General features: G+C 40.1%; 1 protein-coding gene across 3 annotated transcripts in view; it reads right to left on the bottom strand.

Moving 5' to 3' along the window:
• Positions 1-13,971, bottom strand: part of tjp2a (tight junction protein 2a (zona occludens 2)) — a 36,154-nt gene extending 22,183 nt beyond the window's left edge. The window contains exons 1-2 of one of the 3 annotated variants that reach the window (XM_051412457.1): positions 13,790-13,971; positions 2,584-2,713 (exon numbers count right to left, since the gene is read on the bottom strand). In XM_051412457.1, coding sequence (XP_051268417.1) covers positions 2,584-2,589 — 6 coding nt within the window. In that variant the 5' untranslated portion in view covers positions 2,590-2,713; positions 13,790-13,971. Of the gene's footprint in view, positions 1-2,583; positions 2,714-7,107; positions 7,513-13,789 lie in introns of those variants that run through there. The other 2 variants (XM_051412454.1, XM_051412455.1) reach the window with 2 other exon arrangements.
• Positions 13,972-16,063: the final 2,092 nt, after the last annotated feature.

A 16,063-nucleotide genomic window follows, 5' to 3' on the forward strand; every position in this document is an offset into this window, starting at 1 on the left:
GCTATGTAAAAAATGTTAAGGCTTTATGCATGAGCAGCTGAAACAAATGTGTAGAACAACTAGATGGCCATGTGCAGCTGTCCCACAATAACCTATTGTTGTTTGTTTGTGTGTGTGTGTGTGTGTGTGTGTGTGTGTGTGTGTGTGTGTGTGTGTGTGTAATACTATCCGTTCTATCCATTCAAGCCTGCCCTTTTTTGGAATTTTATCAGCACGAGACAAATCACAGATAAGAATACCAGCTGACCCTCAAAATGTCCAAAATCCTTGATTCAAAATGAAATTTAACCATTTCCTTTCAATATCCAACATTTTAACGAATCCAAAAAGCTTTTCTACTGACAAAAAGGACACCACTTTATCCAAAATGCTTTATTTTAACGGAACGTCTTCAAACATGAAGTAAAATTAAGGTCAATCAAGGCAAATCCCACATTTCACATCAGCGGTATTCTGTGAAATGCCCTTAAAATAGGCCATCCTAATGCAAAACAGCTTCACTGGCCTGAATAATTTGTGTGACCAAGTCATTAAAACAATGAAGCTTCCGGGACGTGACATGTCTCTCTGGTTAATCATCATCCTGTGTGCAGGAGGGGTCACTAAAGCGTAGTCGTATTCAAATAAGGAAAGAGCAAAGAAGTCTGGGAAACACTGACTCACTAAACCTCATATCCCCAAAACATCAACGTTTCAGGAGAGAAGCAGCCTTGTTTGCAGCTTACAAACTATTTTTGGGATAAACAAAAAAAAAAGGCTCAGCTCTGTCCAATGATGGGATTATGACAGAGTTTCATAAGATGAAATCATGACATTTACAACAAGAGAGAAACACACAATCATCCAAGCAATGTTAAAGACAGCCTTTTCAATTGGCCCAAAAGCAACCTCAGAGTGGATCAGCATACACTAATCTGATTTACCGTGACAAAATAAGTAACTACATATATATACTTTATGGAGGAAGTTAAGCCATCTCGCTTCCTTTTCATGTTGAGAGTTGCACATGCACAGTACAGATCGGGCAGGATGTATCGACACCACCAATCATATCTTTTACAAACACACATTGTCTCATGTGACTTTCAACAATGCTTAATGTTTAACATGTAAAACTGACATTGAAAACAGTCAGTTTAACCCTGACTGACTGGCAAGTACTATGCCATCTCCAACGCCAAACCAGTATTTGTAATTTGCAGTGTGTTGCTGTATTTAAAGACTATAACATTCAGAGGCACCACATTGAACACTGAAATTGCAAGTTTCGTGGCCACTGTAGTTTCTCCTATATAATTCACAGCCTGTTCTCATTCCAAGGTCCTCAAATAAAGACACAAGTGGTGGTCAGTTAGTTGCAATCTGCAACTTCATTGCTAGGTGGCACTAAATCCTACGGATTGGTCCTTTGAAATAACAGCTTCAAAGTAATTTTGATGCTACACTGAGTTACACTAACAGGGTGAATGGTGCCTCTCTAATTCCCACTCTGTGCCCTGTACGCCTGTTCTTGCACTATGTAACTTTTTGCTCCAGGTCAGGGTAAGTGGCAACAGTCAAACCCCACCATCTATATCACCGATTTTGGTGAATCATATTTTATTTTACATTTGCTTTCTGGTTTTCCCTCTGATGTCCTCCGGCTGCTCAGCCTCAACTCTATTTAATTTACAGAGTTACCTGATGGATAATAAAGTAACTGCTGCAAAACACAGCTACTGTTAGCTAATTAGTGACTGGGTGCTCAGAACACTGAGGGAGTGTTGTTGGAGGAGATGCTGACATAGAGCGGCGCCGGCATCATGCCAGAACTGGAGCCAGGTGAGCGGGCAATATAACCGGGCTCAGCAGCTTCTGTGGACATAGCTAATGGCAGAGGTGAAGACTTAAGAGGACGACGGAAGAAGCTAAGAGGAGAAATGGAGAGAGAAACCACTGGACAAGAGTAAATTAAATCTTGGACTGGCCTTTAATCGTTGGCGAGAGCTTCATGAAGTAGATAGCTTCAGACAAGGGTAAGGGTTAGACAAGCTGGCCTTCTTGCTGTTGGACTAGTCAGTAATATTAGCTGCCTTGCTATATCTTGTGTTGTTGCACTTGCTTAACGTTTGGCTGTGTTAGCAAAGTCGCTAGTTTTTGATCGTAAGTAATATAATTATATCAAATGTACGGCAGTCCATATTTACCACAGTGGTACTGCAACTCGGGGCGCCAAATCGTAACAAAAACCAAATGTTACATAATGTTGCTTTAAGATGGGAGCTCTATTACCCTGGTGCATAAAAAGTTAAACAAGGTTTTAAATAGGCTGCGGAAAGTCCCATCTACATTTCCTGGTTTTAAAATCTAACCCAATTGAATTTATGCCTGTGTTAAAGCATAATATACATAATGAATATAGCTGCCTCATGCTCCCATGTTGACTGGACTCAAATCTAAAAACCATAAAGTATAATAAATGCTAATATTCATGTTTCAAGTCTGAGTGCAGACATGTTGAGTTTAAACCCTAAAACACACAGTTCAGGGTCAACAGGACACACCAAACCAGCACCAACATTGAACATCATGTAAACCACGTACCATCATAATAGCTGAGTAGCTGCGCGAAGAGAGGCGGCGGAGATACAAGTACTGGGCTTCTCTGGACCAGCAGAATTTGCGGCCGGACTTGATAAGGTCAGTGCTGGTCTGGTCAGGGCCAGGCTGGTCCCTACACACATGGAGAGAGACACACTGTGTTAAACATTCAAATGTTTTCAATAAGCTTAGAGAGAGAGAGAGAGAGAGAGAGAGAGAGAGAGAGAGAGAGAGAGAGAGAGAGAGAGAGAGAGAGAGAGAGAGAGCAGTGTATGACATGTGACCCCAGTATTATTACCCATAAATACTTGTGCTATTATCTTACATGTTTTGAATTTGCAGAATAGTTTAGTAATTATCAGAGGGACACCACTCATTTAACACATAAAGCTTAGTTTACTCATCATGTCCGTTACTAGTCAGCCTGTGAAAACTTTTATAGTCTTGTAGAGGAGCTTTTTCAAGTCTGTGAAAATAATCCTGATGATGTCAAAGTGACGTCATTGGGATTATCTCACGGTGGTCTTTGAGACTACAAAGTTTTAAGAGAAAGATGTGTTGCAAATAGTTTGAAAGACACAGTTCAGTTGCATTGTGGGAAATGGTAGGATGCAGTGTACTTGGAGCTTGACCCCGATTAGGTACTAAAAGTCAGGAAAACTCGGCCTCTTGATCATCTGCATTGACTTTGACCTTAATCTGTCTCTTGTCTGCCCCCCAACTTTATGAAAATGCAACACTAAACTCACTGGACTACCCCTTCAAGTGCAGATGTGGGCAAAGACATATTCAATATACTTTATTTGTGTTTAGTATTTTCTGTAAAATATACAATGCAGACTTTTCAAATCAATCTGCCCTTACTCCATCACTATGTAATGCTAAAACTGACAAAGAATACGGAAGTGAGCGAGGCGAGTTTGTAGCGAGATCATTTGTAAGTAATTATTACGTCATCCAACGTATTGATAAGTGCATCAGTATTTGTTTTTGTGAAGTTGAAATGAGTTATTCTGTGTTTTGAACAACGATACTTGTGTTGAAATAAATGAACTAAATGTTTATTTATGTGCTCTGACACATTCAGAATCATTACCGTTATCACTGAGCAGACGGCTGTTAAAATCTATAAATTTAAGTAATTAAATCAACATCTAGACGACTATTGGCTTTATTTACTACTAGTCGACAAGGAAAGGAAAATCTTTAGTCTGGGGCCGCCCTAATAGCAGCTCTGTGAGGCTGTACTTAGACTAGTTTACATTAGCATTTGGTTCAAAGCCCTGCCTAACATGCTCACAATGATAATGTTAACATGCTGATGTTGAGCAGGCAATGTTTGACATGTTTACAATCTTAGGTGAGCTTGTTAGCGTGCTGATTTTGCTAAGTAGCACCAAACACAAAAAGTACAGTTTTGCAGGTATTTGGTCATTAACCAAAGTTTTGGATTAACTTCAGCCTGCTGATGGTGCTACATGAAAGGTTGAGGGATCACCAGAGTTATTACAATTCATCCTGAGGGGGAAATGAATGTGTGTACCAATTTTCATGGCAATCCCTCCAGTAACTGTTGACATTTCACTCAAAACCCCAAATATCAACCTCGTGGAAGAAGATCACCAAAGTCAGTAAAATACATCATCTGGGAACCATGAACAACTGTACAAAATATTTCACTCTGGACAAGTGACCAACCAACAAACCATCGTCATAGCTCCATGCCTCTACTGTGACTAAAAATGCCCCCAAATTCCTGGTTCCAGCTTCTCAAATGTGCCCTTCTCTGTTTTATGTAATTGTAAATTGTCTATATCTGGGCTCTGGACTGTTGGTAAAACAAAACAAGTAATCTGATTGTCACCCCGGCTCTGGGATGCTGTGACAGATATTTTTCACTTTTGGTTTCTACACACTAAGTAATGCTAGATGAGAAACTCTAAGTTTCACAGGGATTAAAGATTATAACTATCTCCTTTTTGCAAAAGTCCAAAGAGCAACTAAAACCTTGATTGTTATGGAATTGTATACAAAATATTTCAAAAGACCAAAGGATCAAAGTAAGAGCTATAAAATGCCCCGTTTCCCAGAACTAAGCCATCCGTGTACGGCTGTGAGTAAAGCCAGTGGACACCAGGCTCACATTGATACTACTGACTATAATACTATAATCTGCAGTCTCACTTCAAGAGCAGAATCTCTGACCTGAACATGTTCGTACATGTGGCGTTTCTCCAGAGCTGAAACAACTTTTTTTTTTTTTTTTTTCAACTTCATGGCAGCGAGTCAGAAACGTGGTTTCTGATGCATTCAGATTGGATACAGTCAGAGACTGCTGTCATACTGAGCCGACAGTTTGAAAAGCAGATTTCCTCTGCATGACTAAACCTGCTGCTCCTTACACACCAAGAACAGACTTGTAGGTTCAGTAAAAACACGATAAAGGGCTTTGTATCTCCAGGAACACTTTAATCCAATATATAACACACTGGCTTTACTCAAGCAATTTAGCATTGCACTTCCATAAAGTTTGGTTGGAGAAGGATTAAAAAAAGCATGATCAAATGTTCAAGAGGCTGAGTTTTTCTGACTTTCAGTCTCTAGGATGAGTCAAGCTCCAAAAAGTCACCCTACTCACTCACCCTACATGCTAAAACTCAGGGCTGTCTTTCATCAGACTCTCCCCACCTGGTCCACTGCTCCAGTTTGTAACGCAGGCTTTCTTTTATCAATTCAGTCCTGAGATAACCTTGAGCTCAAGCAGGTTATGTATTGGGACTAGTACTGAAAATGATCAAACTATCTGTAGATAGTAGAAGATTTTGGCATCGGAAGCATTGGCATCTGTAGTCCGAGAGTATTTGAGCGGGCTTTAGTTGTAGCTAAACAGTCCATGTAGAGAGCAAAGAAGAAGGAACACATTTGCCATATTCAATCTCGGAACCATCGGCGATCGTATGATGTTGATTTTGCTTTTTAAAACTGCATTCATATGCCGATATCTGTTTATAGAGATTAGCTGAAATGTGTCTTTTCCATCATTCTTGCGCATCAAGTTGCTAATCAGACTGCAGAGGAAGTACTGGTCAGGATATCCACTGGTTATACAGGAAGCCCAGAAACATTGGCTCTTGCCCCCAGAGGCTAAACCGTCAGAAGATAGCCGATGGGTTCCGAGATTGCACCAAACCAAACAAAAAAACTGCTCGACATTTTCACCAAACTAACACCACTTGAGTAGTTGTTTGACTTTGACAACTATTCAATAATAATGTTTAACCCCTTTCAGTGGAATCACATCATCGTGATATAAAGATCTAGGGTGCATTAATGGAACATTAATATGGATGTGATGAACATCAGTCTGATTATCTAAAAGTGTGGTTTTAGTGTAGATTAGGTTCAATTTAATTCTCGTTGCACACAAGGAGTGCAATGCTAGGCCGTTTAGCCAACTAATGGGGTAGTATATTATGAAGGGTTCTAGCTGTGCTATAGACTAAATTAATAACCCAATATGACAAATGTATAGTACTAGTGAATGCAGCTATGATATGTACAGTATGGACAGAACCATACTAGCCCTACTAGTATATGCAGTAGAATGAGTATGGCTATAATATATACTGTTTAAACAACCAGTAAGTAGGTAACATTTACTGTGCAGTGAAAAGGTTTTGCATTTATATGCTGTATATTAATGTTAAAACTGTTCACATCTGAAGCCAGAAACTGTTTTACAGTAAGCTTCATGTTATAGTTCAAATTAAAACAAAATCACAAAAACAAGGTCAGATGACTAGAACAGCATCAATTCCTGTAATAAAATAAAACTTACTACAAAAACAAGGGCAAAGACAAATGACATACGTAGGGTTCCAGTTCTCTCCTTTGAACAGGACATAGCTCATATATGCATTTACAAATGGGGATTTCAAAGATGCAAAAAAAGCTGCTGTTCATTTTTCAACCCTTGCTGGTAGAAACGTGGTTTGTCTGAAAGTATAGTAATCAACAAGTTTGATCATTGCTAAACAATTCCTACTTAGACTGAAAGATGATTGTTGTGCTTTAACATTTCACCGCCCACCTACAGGACACTAGAACTATATAGTACTTTCACTGGCTTTTAACTGGGACATTGTTTCTAGAAAGATACATTGATGTTGATGGACCATAAACCAAATTCCATTTACTCCCATTGTATCAGAGTGGAGACTTAAAACCCAGGCAAATAAAACCAAAAAAAAAAACTGCCTGGATGACCAGATACAAGTAAGCTTTTGTTTGTTTCAATGAAATGTTACAGGTCAGTTATTACATTCCATCTAAATCCATCTGTTGCTTCCCTGAATTAGACACTAAAAGGTATTTCAGAAACATTATCAGGATTTAGAAATATATCTGTTAGAAATAAACAGCTGCAGCAGTCGTTACAACAGTTCACTACTACTATGCACAAGCTCTCTATGTGTGTTAAACATAATGACACACAGCCACGCACACAACCACAGTGATCTAACTCACCCCGGGGGTCTCCACAGTTTTCTGCCTGGTGGCAGAAGCTCCCGTTTGTTCAGCGGTACAATCCCAATGGCCGCCTGCATGATCGTGATGAACTTCTTAAACTTCATCTTCTAATTCTCTTCTAACAGCAACAGCATCACACACACACACACACAAACACACACACCACACTGCTCTGACTGCTGCTACACTTCCATCACTCATCTAACGAAGCGACAGACAGAGATTCAACATCTCCTTGTTTGCTCATCTCCTTCTGCATCGTCAAGACTAAGAAACTTGTCCTATCTTGCCGCCTCAGCGCATCAGTTTCTCCATGACAACGAGCCACAGCACCCTGAGAGGCGAGGTCCCCGTGGCGTGGCTACTACGAGTCCTGTCCCCAACCGCTGACTCTGACAGATGTCCTTTTGGCTATTCTGAGCGAGGGGGGATAAAAAGAAAACAAACGTCCACGTTCCTGCCAGGCGGTGGGCAGGCCGTGAGGGGATGACAGCACGTCACTCTTACATAATTCTGGAGCTTCTCTGGACATTACACTAATGAAAACGCAGCCTGTGCCACCACCACTGCTGCTGCTGCTGCAGCCGCTGGGATAATTGTGGTACTAAGCCCTGACAGATCATGTATGCTCCCCGCCCCCTCCTCCTATAATCCCCCATCCAGGCTTAGTCTTCTCGCCATTTACACCAGGACAGACCCATCTACTTCCCCCCCATAGTCTCCCCTCCACCAGGGCTAACCCCGTATGGAGGTTTATTAACGACAAAACTTTAATCAATCTGCTAGTCAAGATTTAAATGTGCACAGCGACAGATTTGTGAGTACGAAACACGTTTTCAGAGCAATCTACTGATTTTGTGCAAGCTTCATTTGAAATGTGCTCTCATTACTATCTCCAGCTGCTTCACTCTGAATGAGTCATTCAATCATACAATCGCAGGACTTAAAGGCAAACACTATCGTGTATAGTTTTCTTTTCTATTCTTCCCTGAAAACACTTATTTTGGTGTTTCAAACCCTTTCACGATGCCATGACTGGAGAAAGACCAACTATGTGTCAGTCGTCCTACGATTACGACAATTCGATTTTTAAAATTGGCCTAGTAATTCCCTAAAACATTAGGATTAAATAGTGCATTTGTTGGGGACTATTTTCAGCTGTGGATTAAGACACATTTAGGGCATTATGTACATCTCGCCTAGTGAAACAGACACACAACACTTGTAAGCGGGACTGTTGATTTTGGTTTCATATAACTTGACAAAATGAAAAATGTATTAGAATATCATCAGACACAAATTCAATCCACACAATGTTTTTTAGATCTTGCAATTCCTTCAGATTACGCAATTGTTTTGCAAAGAAACGGTAAAACTAAAGGATATTTTAAGACCAGAGTAAAAAAAATCAAGAGTCAAAAGTCTTTGTAACAGTGCGAGGACCTGTTTTCCTCAAACATGGCTGTGTGAACCGGCTGCTGCTCGGACCAAGCTTGTCTAATTAACCATTTATAAAGTTACTGAAACTCAACAATTGCGAGTTCTTTTATATCAAGCCTCTCTCAGACCAGAGTGAAAAACGGCGCTCCCATGGCTCAGTGTCCCCGATTTGAATCCAGTTGCATCTCTTGTTCACTCATTTCCTATCATCTCTCCACTATTGCTATCTAACAAAGACGTAAGTGCCCAAAATAAACATAAACTTAAGACTGTTTCTCTAATGTTCGATTTAAAAACTGACGTACTCAACATATGTTTTGCACTCACTCAATATTTTGGTCATTAATAAACTTCCATAATGCATCCCCAGCCTTCTCCCCCCCCAAAAAAGTACGCACTTCTTCTATCTCACACTTGTGCAACCCCCGGCCTGCAGGCCACACCGCCGTACAGATTAAATGTCTGTATCTTGTAGTCCCAGAGTCACCATCTGACAACAGGCCGCCATGTCCTGAGAGGTTGGAAATAAATAAATAAATAATCTTTGTGGCCTCTTGATGAACTGCCAACCAATGCAAACTCCGGACAGGATTTTTATCCCAGCAGCTTGGACGTCTGGATTACGGCTCTGGATGGTCGTGCCATGAGAGCTGCTGCAGATTTCACTGAGCAGCAGAAAAATCCTGCAGCACTCCAAGGGGGGCTGAAAATACCAGGAGCACAGCGGGGGAGACACAAACATAAGAGTCTATTTTTGAAAACGTTGGGTAACAGCAGCACAAAGAACTAGAAGGACAGAGGTTTTTTAAGTTCACCCTCTGTGTCGTCTTTGTCAAAGGAGCTCAGATTAAGGAGCCTTGTCTGGGATGAAAGCAGCGAGGAGACCAAACCATTAAGCTGTGCATAATTCACACAGCGGCATGACATTCACAGGCGGTTTTTATCATAATCCAACACCTTACAGTAATCTCACAGAGGACATTCATCCAACCCCAACTGCATCCAGACAGTGTATATGTATTTGTAGGGATACAAACACTACTCAGATCAACATGCAACCAAAGGTGCACAATCACAACTGTGTACACCTGGTGCTTGCAGAGGGGAGGCGTCAGTAATCCATAACCTGTAGCCCTGTAGACCTGTAATGGTTCTCCATTTTCATTTTCTTCAACCACACTTGTTCTGCATGTGCACTTAAAAAATAGGCAGCCAGCCCCTGTGGACAAAAATAGTAGTGTTTCTACCACCTCATTTCATTGATTTCAAGGGGAATCTGACTGAATCCAACCCGGTGGCAGGCAGAGCCAATCTTCTCTCCGATGGTCTTGTGTGCTTATGGAGGTCATATAGAGGCATCAGTATTAAATTGAGACTGTTTAATAACCAGTTAAAAACTTAATATGTTTAAATCTGTTTGTGGAGAACTGTTTTGGAGCTTAACATGACAGTTAGGCGGAGCCAGCGGACTTGACATACTGCAAGTTGAGCTGCGCAGTTTTGACTCGTCCATAGCAGGAAACAATGGCGGCTCACCTGGTCACACACAATCTCGTATTACAGCTAAACAGAACACTAAAATATGTTTCTGAAAAGGTTTTAAGTGAGAAATGGTCAACGCAGTAACAAAATCTAGCTTCGTATTTGATCAGCAATGCCTAGACTGACAGTTTAATCTGAGTTTTGTGCACTGCGCTGATCGGACTCACTGAGTGTGACCTGTCAATCATAAGGTAGCCCCACGCAAAAGCATACATGACTTTATCATCTATTTTACTGAAAATTGGACCATCATTTACTAAATGAACATCAAAATGTATGGAAGAAGATGTAAAACTAGCGATTGAGACCATAAACTCTTTAGGAAACTGTTTACTGAGCTCATAAATTAATTGATAAGTCGGCTCATTCTCCATTAGAGTGAGTGGGATCGCTGTGTTTTTGCAGCCAATGGAGCTCCCCCTGCTGGCCTTTACATAGAATGCAGGTTTTGAGACACTAGCACTGGTATTCACAGTATCTTCTTTTTAATCTTTCACTCCATGCTTTTATACACAAACACAAACAAACCTTCAGGTCTCCTACAGCAGTGCCATCGATTTGGTTTTACACAGATGTTTGTATGATTGTGACTTGTAGTGATATCCTATCCAAGATCTGAACAACACGTTTAGCTTCTTGGCTTTTTTTTTTTTTACACTCAGTTGCTGCATTTTCATTAATAGTGTACTTTAATTTAGTTTTATGAGTAATTAAGTAAAATGTAAAGTAGTAAAAATAGATATAGATTCAAAACATTAATATAGAGAAAAACAATATGTTTCTTATTTTGTTTCTGTCCATATTGATTAAATCCACGGTAAAATTACCGTGGATTGTCTATGGAGTCTGGTGGCGAGCAACAGCAATATTATGGCTGTTTCTGGTTTAACAAAAGACAGAATAACAATCTGAGCCTGTCAGGGGCAAAAACAAGCACTGTTAGTGGACGTACTTTGACGGGTGCATTTGTCCCCAAGGACGTACATGGCAGCCATAGCTGCCCGTTTCGCGGCTCTTTTCTCATCCAGCTCAGTGAATAATAGTTTATTTCAACCAAACCAGAGTTAGAGATTGTTGGAAAGACAGTGGAAAGAATACTTTGTGAGTTCCATTTTACTTCAGCCCAGTTTCAAGTGTGTTTTACGATTATGTCCTAGGTAAAATTACAGGCTTTGTCACTGGAGTCTGGTCGGCCATAGTGCCCATTGTTTTGGTCTCATGTTGGCGCTCTAGTGCAACAATGAGTGGCAAGTGAATTTTGTACATAAAACTTTTAAAAGGTAAGGTTACGTGTTTTTTCTCCAGCTTAAAACTTTACAATCATCAGTATTTTTCCTCTGTCCAATATACTACAAATGTTATGAATAGGAACTGCATCAAATCTGCAGGTCAGGGCTTTTATTTTTTTTAAATGGTTATATATTAAAATTATGAAAGAAGGAGGAGAGAGATTCATTCTTCCGGCTAATTCCTTTGTCGCTGCATGTTTTCAGTATTTAGTATTTAAGTATTAAGTCTGAGAACTGCCCTCTATTTTTTTTTTCTTTTTCCACAGGGTGAGCAAATGTAGCTGGAGTTGTTTGGTCGTCTTAATGCTTTTACATAAGCGGTTTGTTTCTTTGCCCCTTGTCACTTTCCCTCATGTTTGAGTAGTGCTGCATTACTAAGGCCCAAGGCCATTATGCAATGTCCATATGCAATGCATGTGCGAGCCAGATGGAGGGACAAATGCCACTCACAAATCTGTGATGAGAGTAGAGAGAGAGGGAAAGAGAATCAGTGTGTGCATGTGCCCTGCACAGGTATAATCTGGATCAGCAGAGAGCATGAGGTGACCTAGAGAGGCGAACTAGACACTGGAAAAATATGACATATTACAGTTTTACATGAAACAAAAGCCTGTTCATCTCACTGCTGCAGTATTTTTCCTTTCAAGAGCTGGTAAAGTGACATAGTGCAAGCTGAAGAATGAGACAGCAGCTCAGTTTAGCAAGTACTCACCACAACCAGTCTGATGACAACATTTCCTAGAATTGTTTCTGATGAAGTTTACGTTCTGCGATTACACATAGTAAGTCTTTCAAGGCTGATTCTGATTATTTGTTTGAGCTAGGATCAGCCAGCAAGATTGCAGGACAAAGCACTGTACATTGTCTGACCCTTACCCATTCACACACCAATGCCCGTGGAGCTGCCATTCACAAAGCTGGCCCGGCCATTAGGGGATATATCTGAGGTTCACTTGTGGACAGGAGCAGCTAAACCACTGAACCAAGCCTGCAATTAGTGGGTAACCGGCTCGATTTACTGAGCCGCAGCCTACACCTGGTTATACTTTAGTGTGGGTCTTTTTCACAGAAGACATAATGTAAGTGTAAATCATAAAGTGATTGATGGCTGAGTGGCGGAGGTATTGTGCATGCTGGCTGTCACACTGTGGTAGGCAGGGGACAATATGAAAATTTCATGTCACGATTTTTAACACCAAAATAACTGCGAAACACGATATTACCGTGTTAACATACTTCACTTTACATTTAGTTAGGAAACATATTTATTGCCTCACAGAAAGACCCCTCATCTCCCTGTTCTTTACTTCAGAGTCTATACTATTTCCACACATCCGGTTTTTTCTGGAAAGCCGAGCCTTCAGCCATTGTGACAGTCTAAGGATTTTAGAATAACTGGAAACATTTGGGCCGCCCCCTTGTTCCTTTGTTTAAAATAAAATCAGGAAATCAATATAGGACTGTATGCTGGAGAGGTAGACAGCTTTTTTCATGTCAAGCCTGCAATAAATCCTCCCTACATGTAGTTTATGTATAAGGCTCTGTTCTTATTAAAACTGTTTCAACTGTATGGTAATTTTAGGGGATTTTGGAACATTATAACCTTCACGTAGGGAGGATTTACTGTAAATTAGAGTAGGTGTTTAAAGGTTTTACACACCGCTGTACAATCATCTGAATTACCTCTCAGCATGAGGCAACACCACTCAAGTTTTACATTAAAATTCAACAGCCATAAAGATGAATAAAAACACAACAGTTTCACTTTATAACCTCCCTACATTTAGCCTGTATTAAGCTATACATAATAAACTGGCAACTGAGTGTATTAACTCCTGCTGTCAGCTAGGATAGGCCTCCATGTAGTGGAGTGGGACAGCCTAGCTACATTACCCTTAAGAGGCGGAAAAGTACAATGCAAGTCTCACACAGTGATAGTGTTGGCTGCCATTTCAGGAATGGTATTTTCCCCCTTTGGACTTATTTTTGACGACTCAAAATAAGTTGTAAGTTACTCCTCTGAAACTAAAAGTGGCTGTCTGCTGACCGGTAAAAACACAAAGCACACACACTAACTAAATACACAACAGTACAATGGCAGCCCAGCCCCACTCTGTTCCTCTCATGTATTTACACTGCAGCTACAAGCACACAGACACTGAGGCCTCAACGCACTGTAGGTCACACTTGAAGTTTGGCTAACAAGTAACCATTAGATAAAAGAGAAAATAACAGACTGCTGCCTCTAAGAGCACGATAAAAAAAATGTTGTTCCCTCCTGAACCTGCCGAAATGCAACCATACGACCTGTAGGCATCAGTACAATGTCCTAATATGGCAGTGAGCGAGAGCCACGAAGGACGGTGGAAACATGTCGACGTCCCGGGCGAACAGGGCGATACACTCACCGTCTGCTCCTGCTCCTGTGCGGCCAGAGGTTAGTCCCTGAAGTGCGGGTGGATGTGAAGGGTGCAGAGGGCGACGAGGGCTTCAACGGGGAGAAGTTTTGGGAAGTATTTTGATTTCGTCGCGTCCTAATAATGATTTCCTGGTTCTCGCAGGTATGTGGGCGTGGCTTAGATACTGCAGGTGTGTGTTAGGTCAGGGCTGTAGTTTCGGATGTGACTCCCTTCGGGTGCGGCAGGTGGTGTCGTTCTCCTGAGTCACCCATCCTTCGGCCTAAACGTGACACGATGACTCAGTTTACTACAGACACATAAAGAAAACAGCGGACACCGTGAGCAAATTCATCTTGGACTGATGGGAAATGAAGGATTTTTCCCCATCAGTCCAAGATGAATTTCTGTTAATAACCACACTAATTCTAAGTTATTTCATTAATTGATCTTTAAATGGGCAATAAAAAGAGAATGGATTAATCGATCAATAATACCTGCACTGTATTAATATTTATAGCCTAAATCACCAACATGAAACTACTGTATGTATTTTTTTCAATCACATCACTTCTGTATATAAAAAGCTGTATATAGTGTACATATTTATAACACTTATTCTTCTTTTTCTATTTCTATTATATCTTGTATTTCTTTTATTCTGTTCTTATTTAATGTGTATTTAATGATCTATTGCGTTGTATTTGGAGCTGCTGTAGCCAGTGAATTACCCCAGTGTGGGATCAATAATGTCGTATCTCATAAATCAGTCAAATTTAAAAGGTGTTACTTAGAGAATGAATGATTGATGAATATCAGTGACAAATGTGATAAACCATGTGCGCATATAGCCTATGTGAATAAATCACAAGTAAGGTGTAAAGTTATGGGTTTTTTGTATGTGATTTCATACATTTCATATGTGGAATATCACCAGACGCTCATATCACTCGAATTTCTCATAAGAATGGCAAATATGATTTGTCATCTGAGTAAAACAAGGCTACTGTTCTTGTTTATCAGTCAGTTGCCTGGGATTACATGAAAAGTTACATTTATTATCTAAATCTAAATTAGACTTAAAATGTTTAACATGTATCGTACATATCGTAGTCTAATAATCACATTATATTGTTTACACTGTGGTCTTGTCAGCATATCAAGCTCAACTTTGCTCTGCAAGATATGAAAAGATATGTTCTTTATGTTTGCTTATCACCTCAGTTTCTCTACTTGAGTTTCTCCCCTTACAATCACTTTGCATACGAATGCAAATACTGTTAGTGACCAGATGCTGCCACCTCTGTTTTCTACTCATGCAGAAAAGCTACAGAGTACAATAGCAACCGGCTGTGATTTTGGCACTTGTCTGACCGGTTCAACCTGTTCAGGTTAAGACACTCTGGCATGTCTGATGTTATAAAAGCCGAGTATAAGATCTGTTAACGCACACAATTTGTCATTTTCTAAATTAAACTCCACTCCGTGCTGAGAGGTAACATTTGCTGAGCTTTGAGCCACAACAGCCACTGTGTCATCTGGCATAGTGAAGTACAAGTCATGCAATATCTGAGAGGGAGAGAATACAGATAAAACCCTTCAACAAATTCTTCAGTAACATAGGCAAATATATGTTAATTATATTTGTTTACAAATTTGTTTGCAAACCCACCACTGCCAGCTATTTTAAAATCACACTTTAAAACAGAAAGTAAGTAAATGTACTTTGTTCATTTCCACCTCTGGCAGATGTTTTCATCCCAGTCAGATTAACCTAAATCCTCTAAACCTGCAGTGTTGGCCTCACACTCTGCTCTGTAAAACCATCAGTGGGTGAAGACCAACACACTTTACTGCACATTAAAAAATAAATCGATTGAATTGAGCCAGTGAAATAGTTTAACGTTAAATGAACTTGGATGCACAAAATATATTTATCTTTACTGTGACTTTAACATTATACACTATAAAGCAATCTGCCTGTTAACCAAACAGATTCATTGTATCATCCTTTAATAGTATATAACAATGGACGGGACACACATGCAGACAAGTAAAGACAAAGCTTACCGTCATTGACTGAATGTCTGTCTACAGTCTGATTGTATTATTGCTGTGCCCCCTTGTGTCTAAATAAAATATGACAATTGATGTGACTTATGCATATTTAACTTATTCATGGGATTTTCTTGACTCCTACAAAAGTTTATAGAATTAAACTGCTATTTGCTGACGACTGTACGCTATAGGTTTTTGTTAAATACACACAAATATATTCATGTTTTA

Source organism: Dicentrarchus labrax, unplaced genomic scaffold (genome assembly GCF_905237075.1).
Source record: "Dicentrarchus labrax unplaced genomic scaffold, dlabrax2021, whole genome shotgun sequence".
NCBI classification, from domain to species: Eukaryota; Metazoa; Chordata; class Actinopteri; family Moronidae; genus Dicentrarchus; species Dicentrarchus labrax.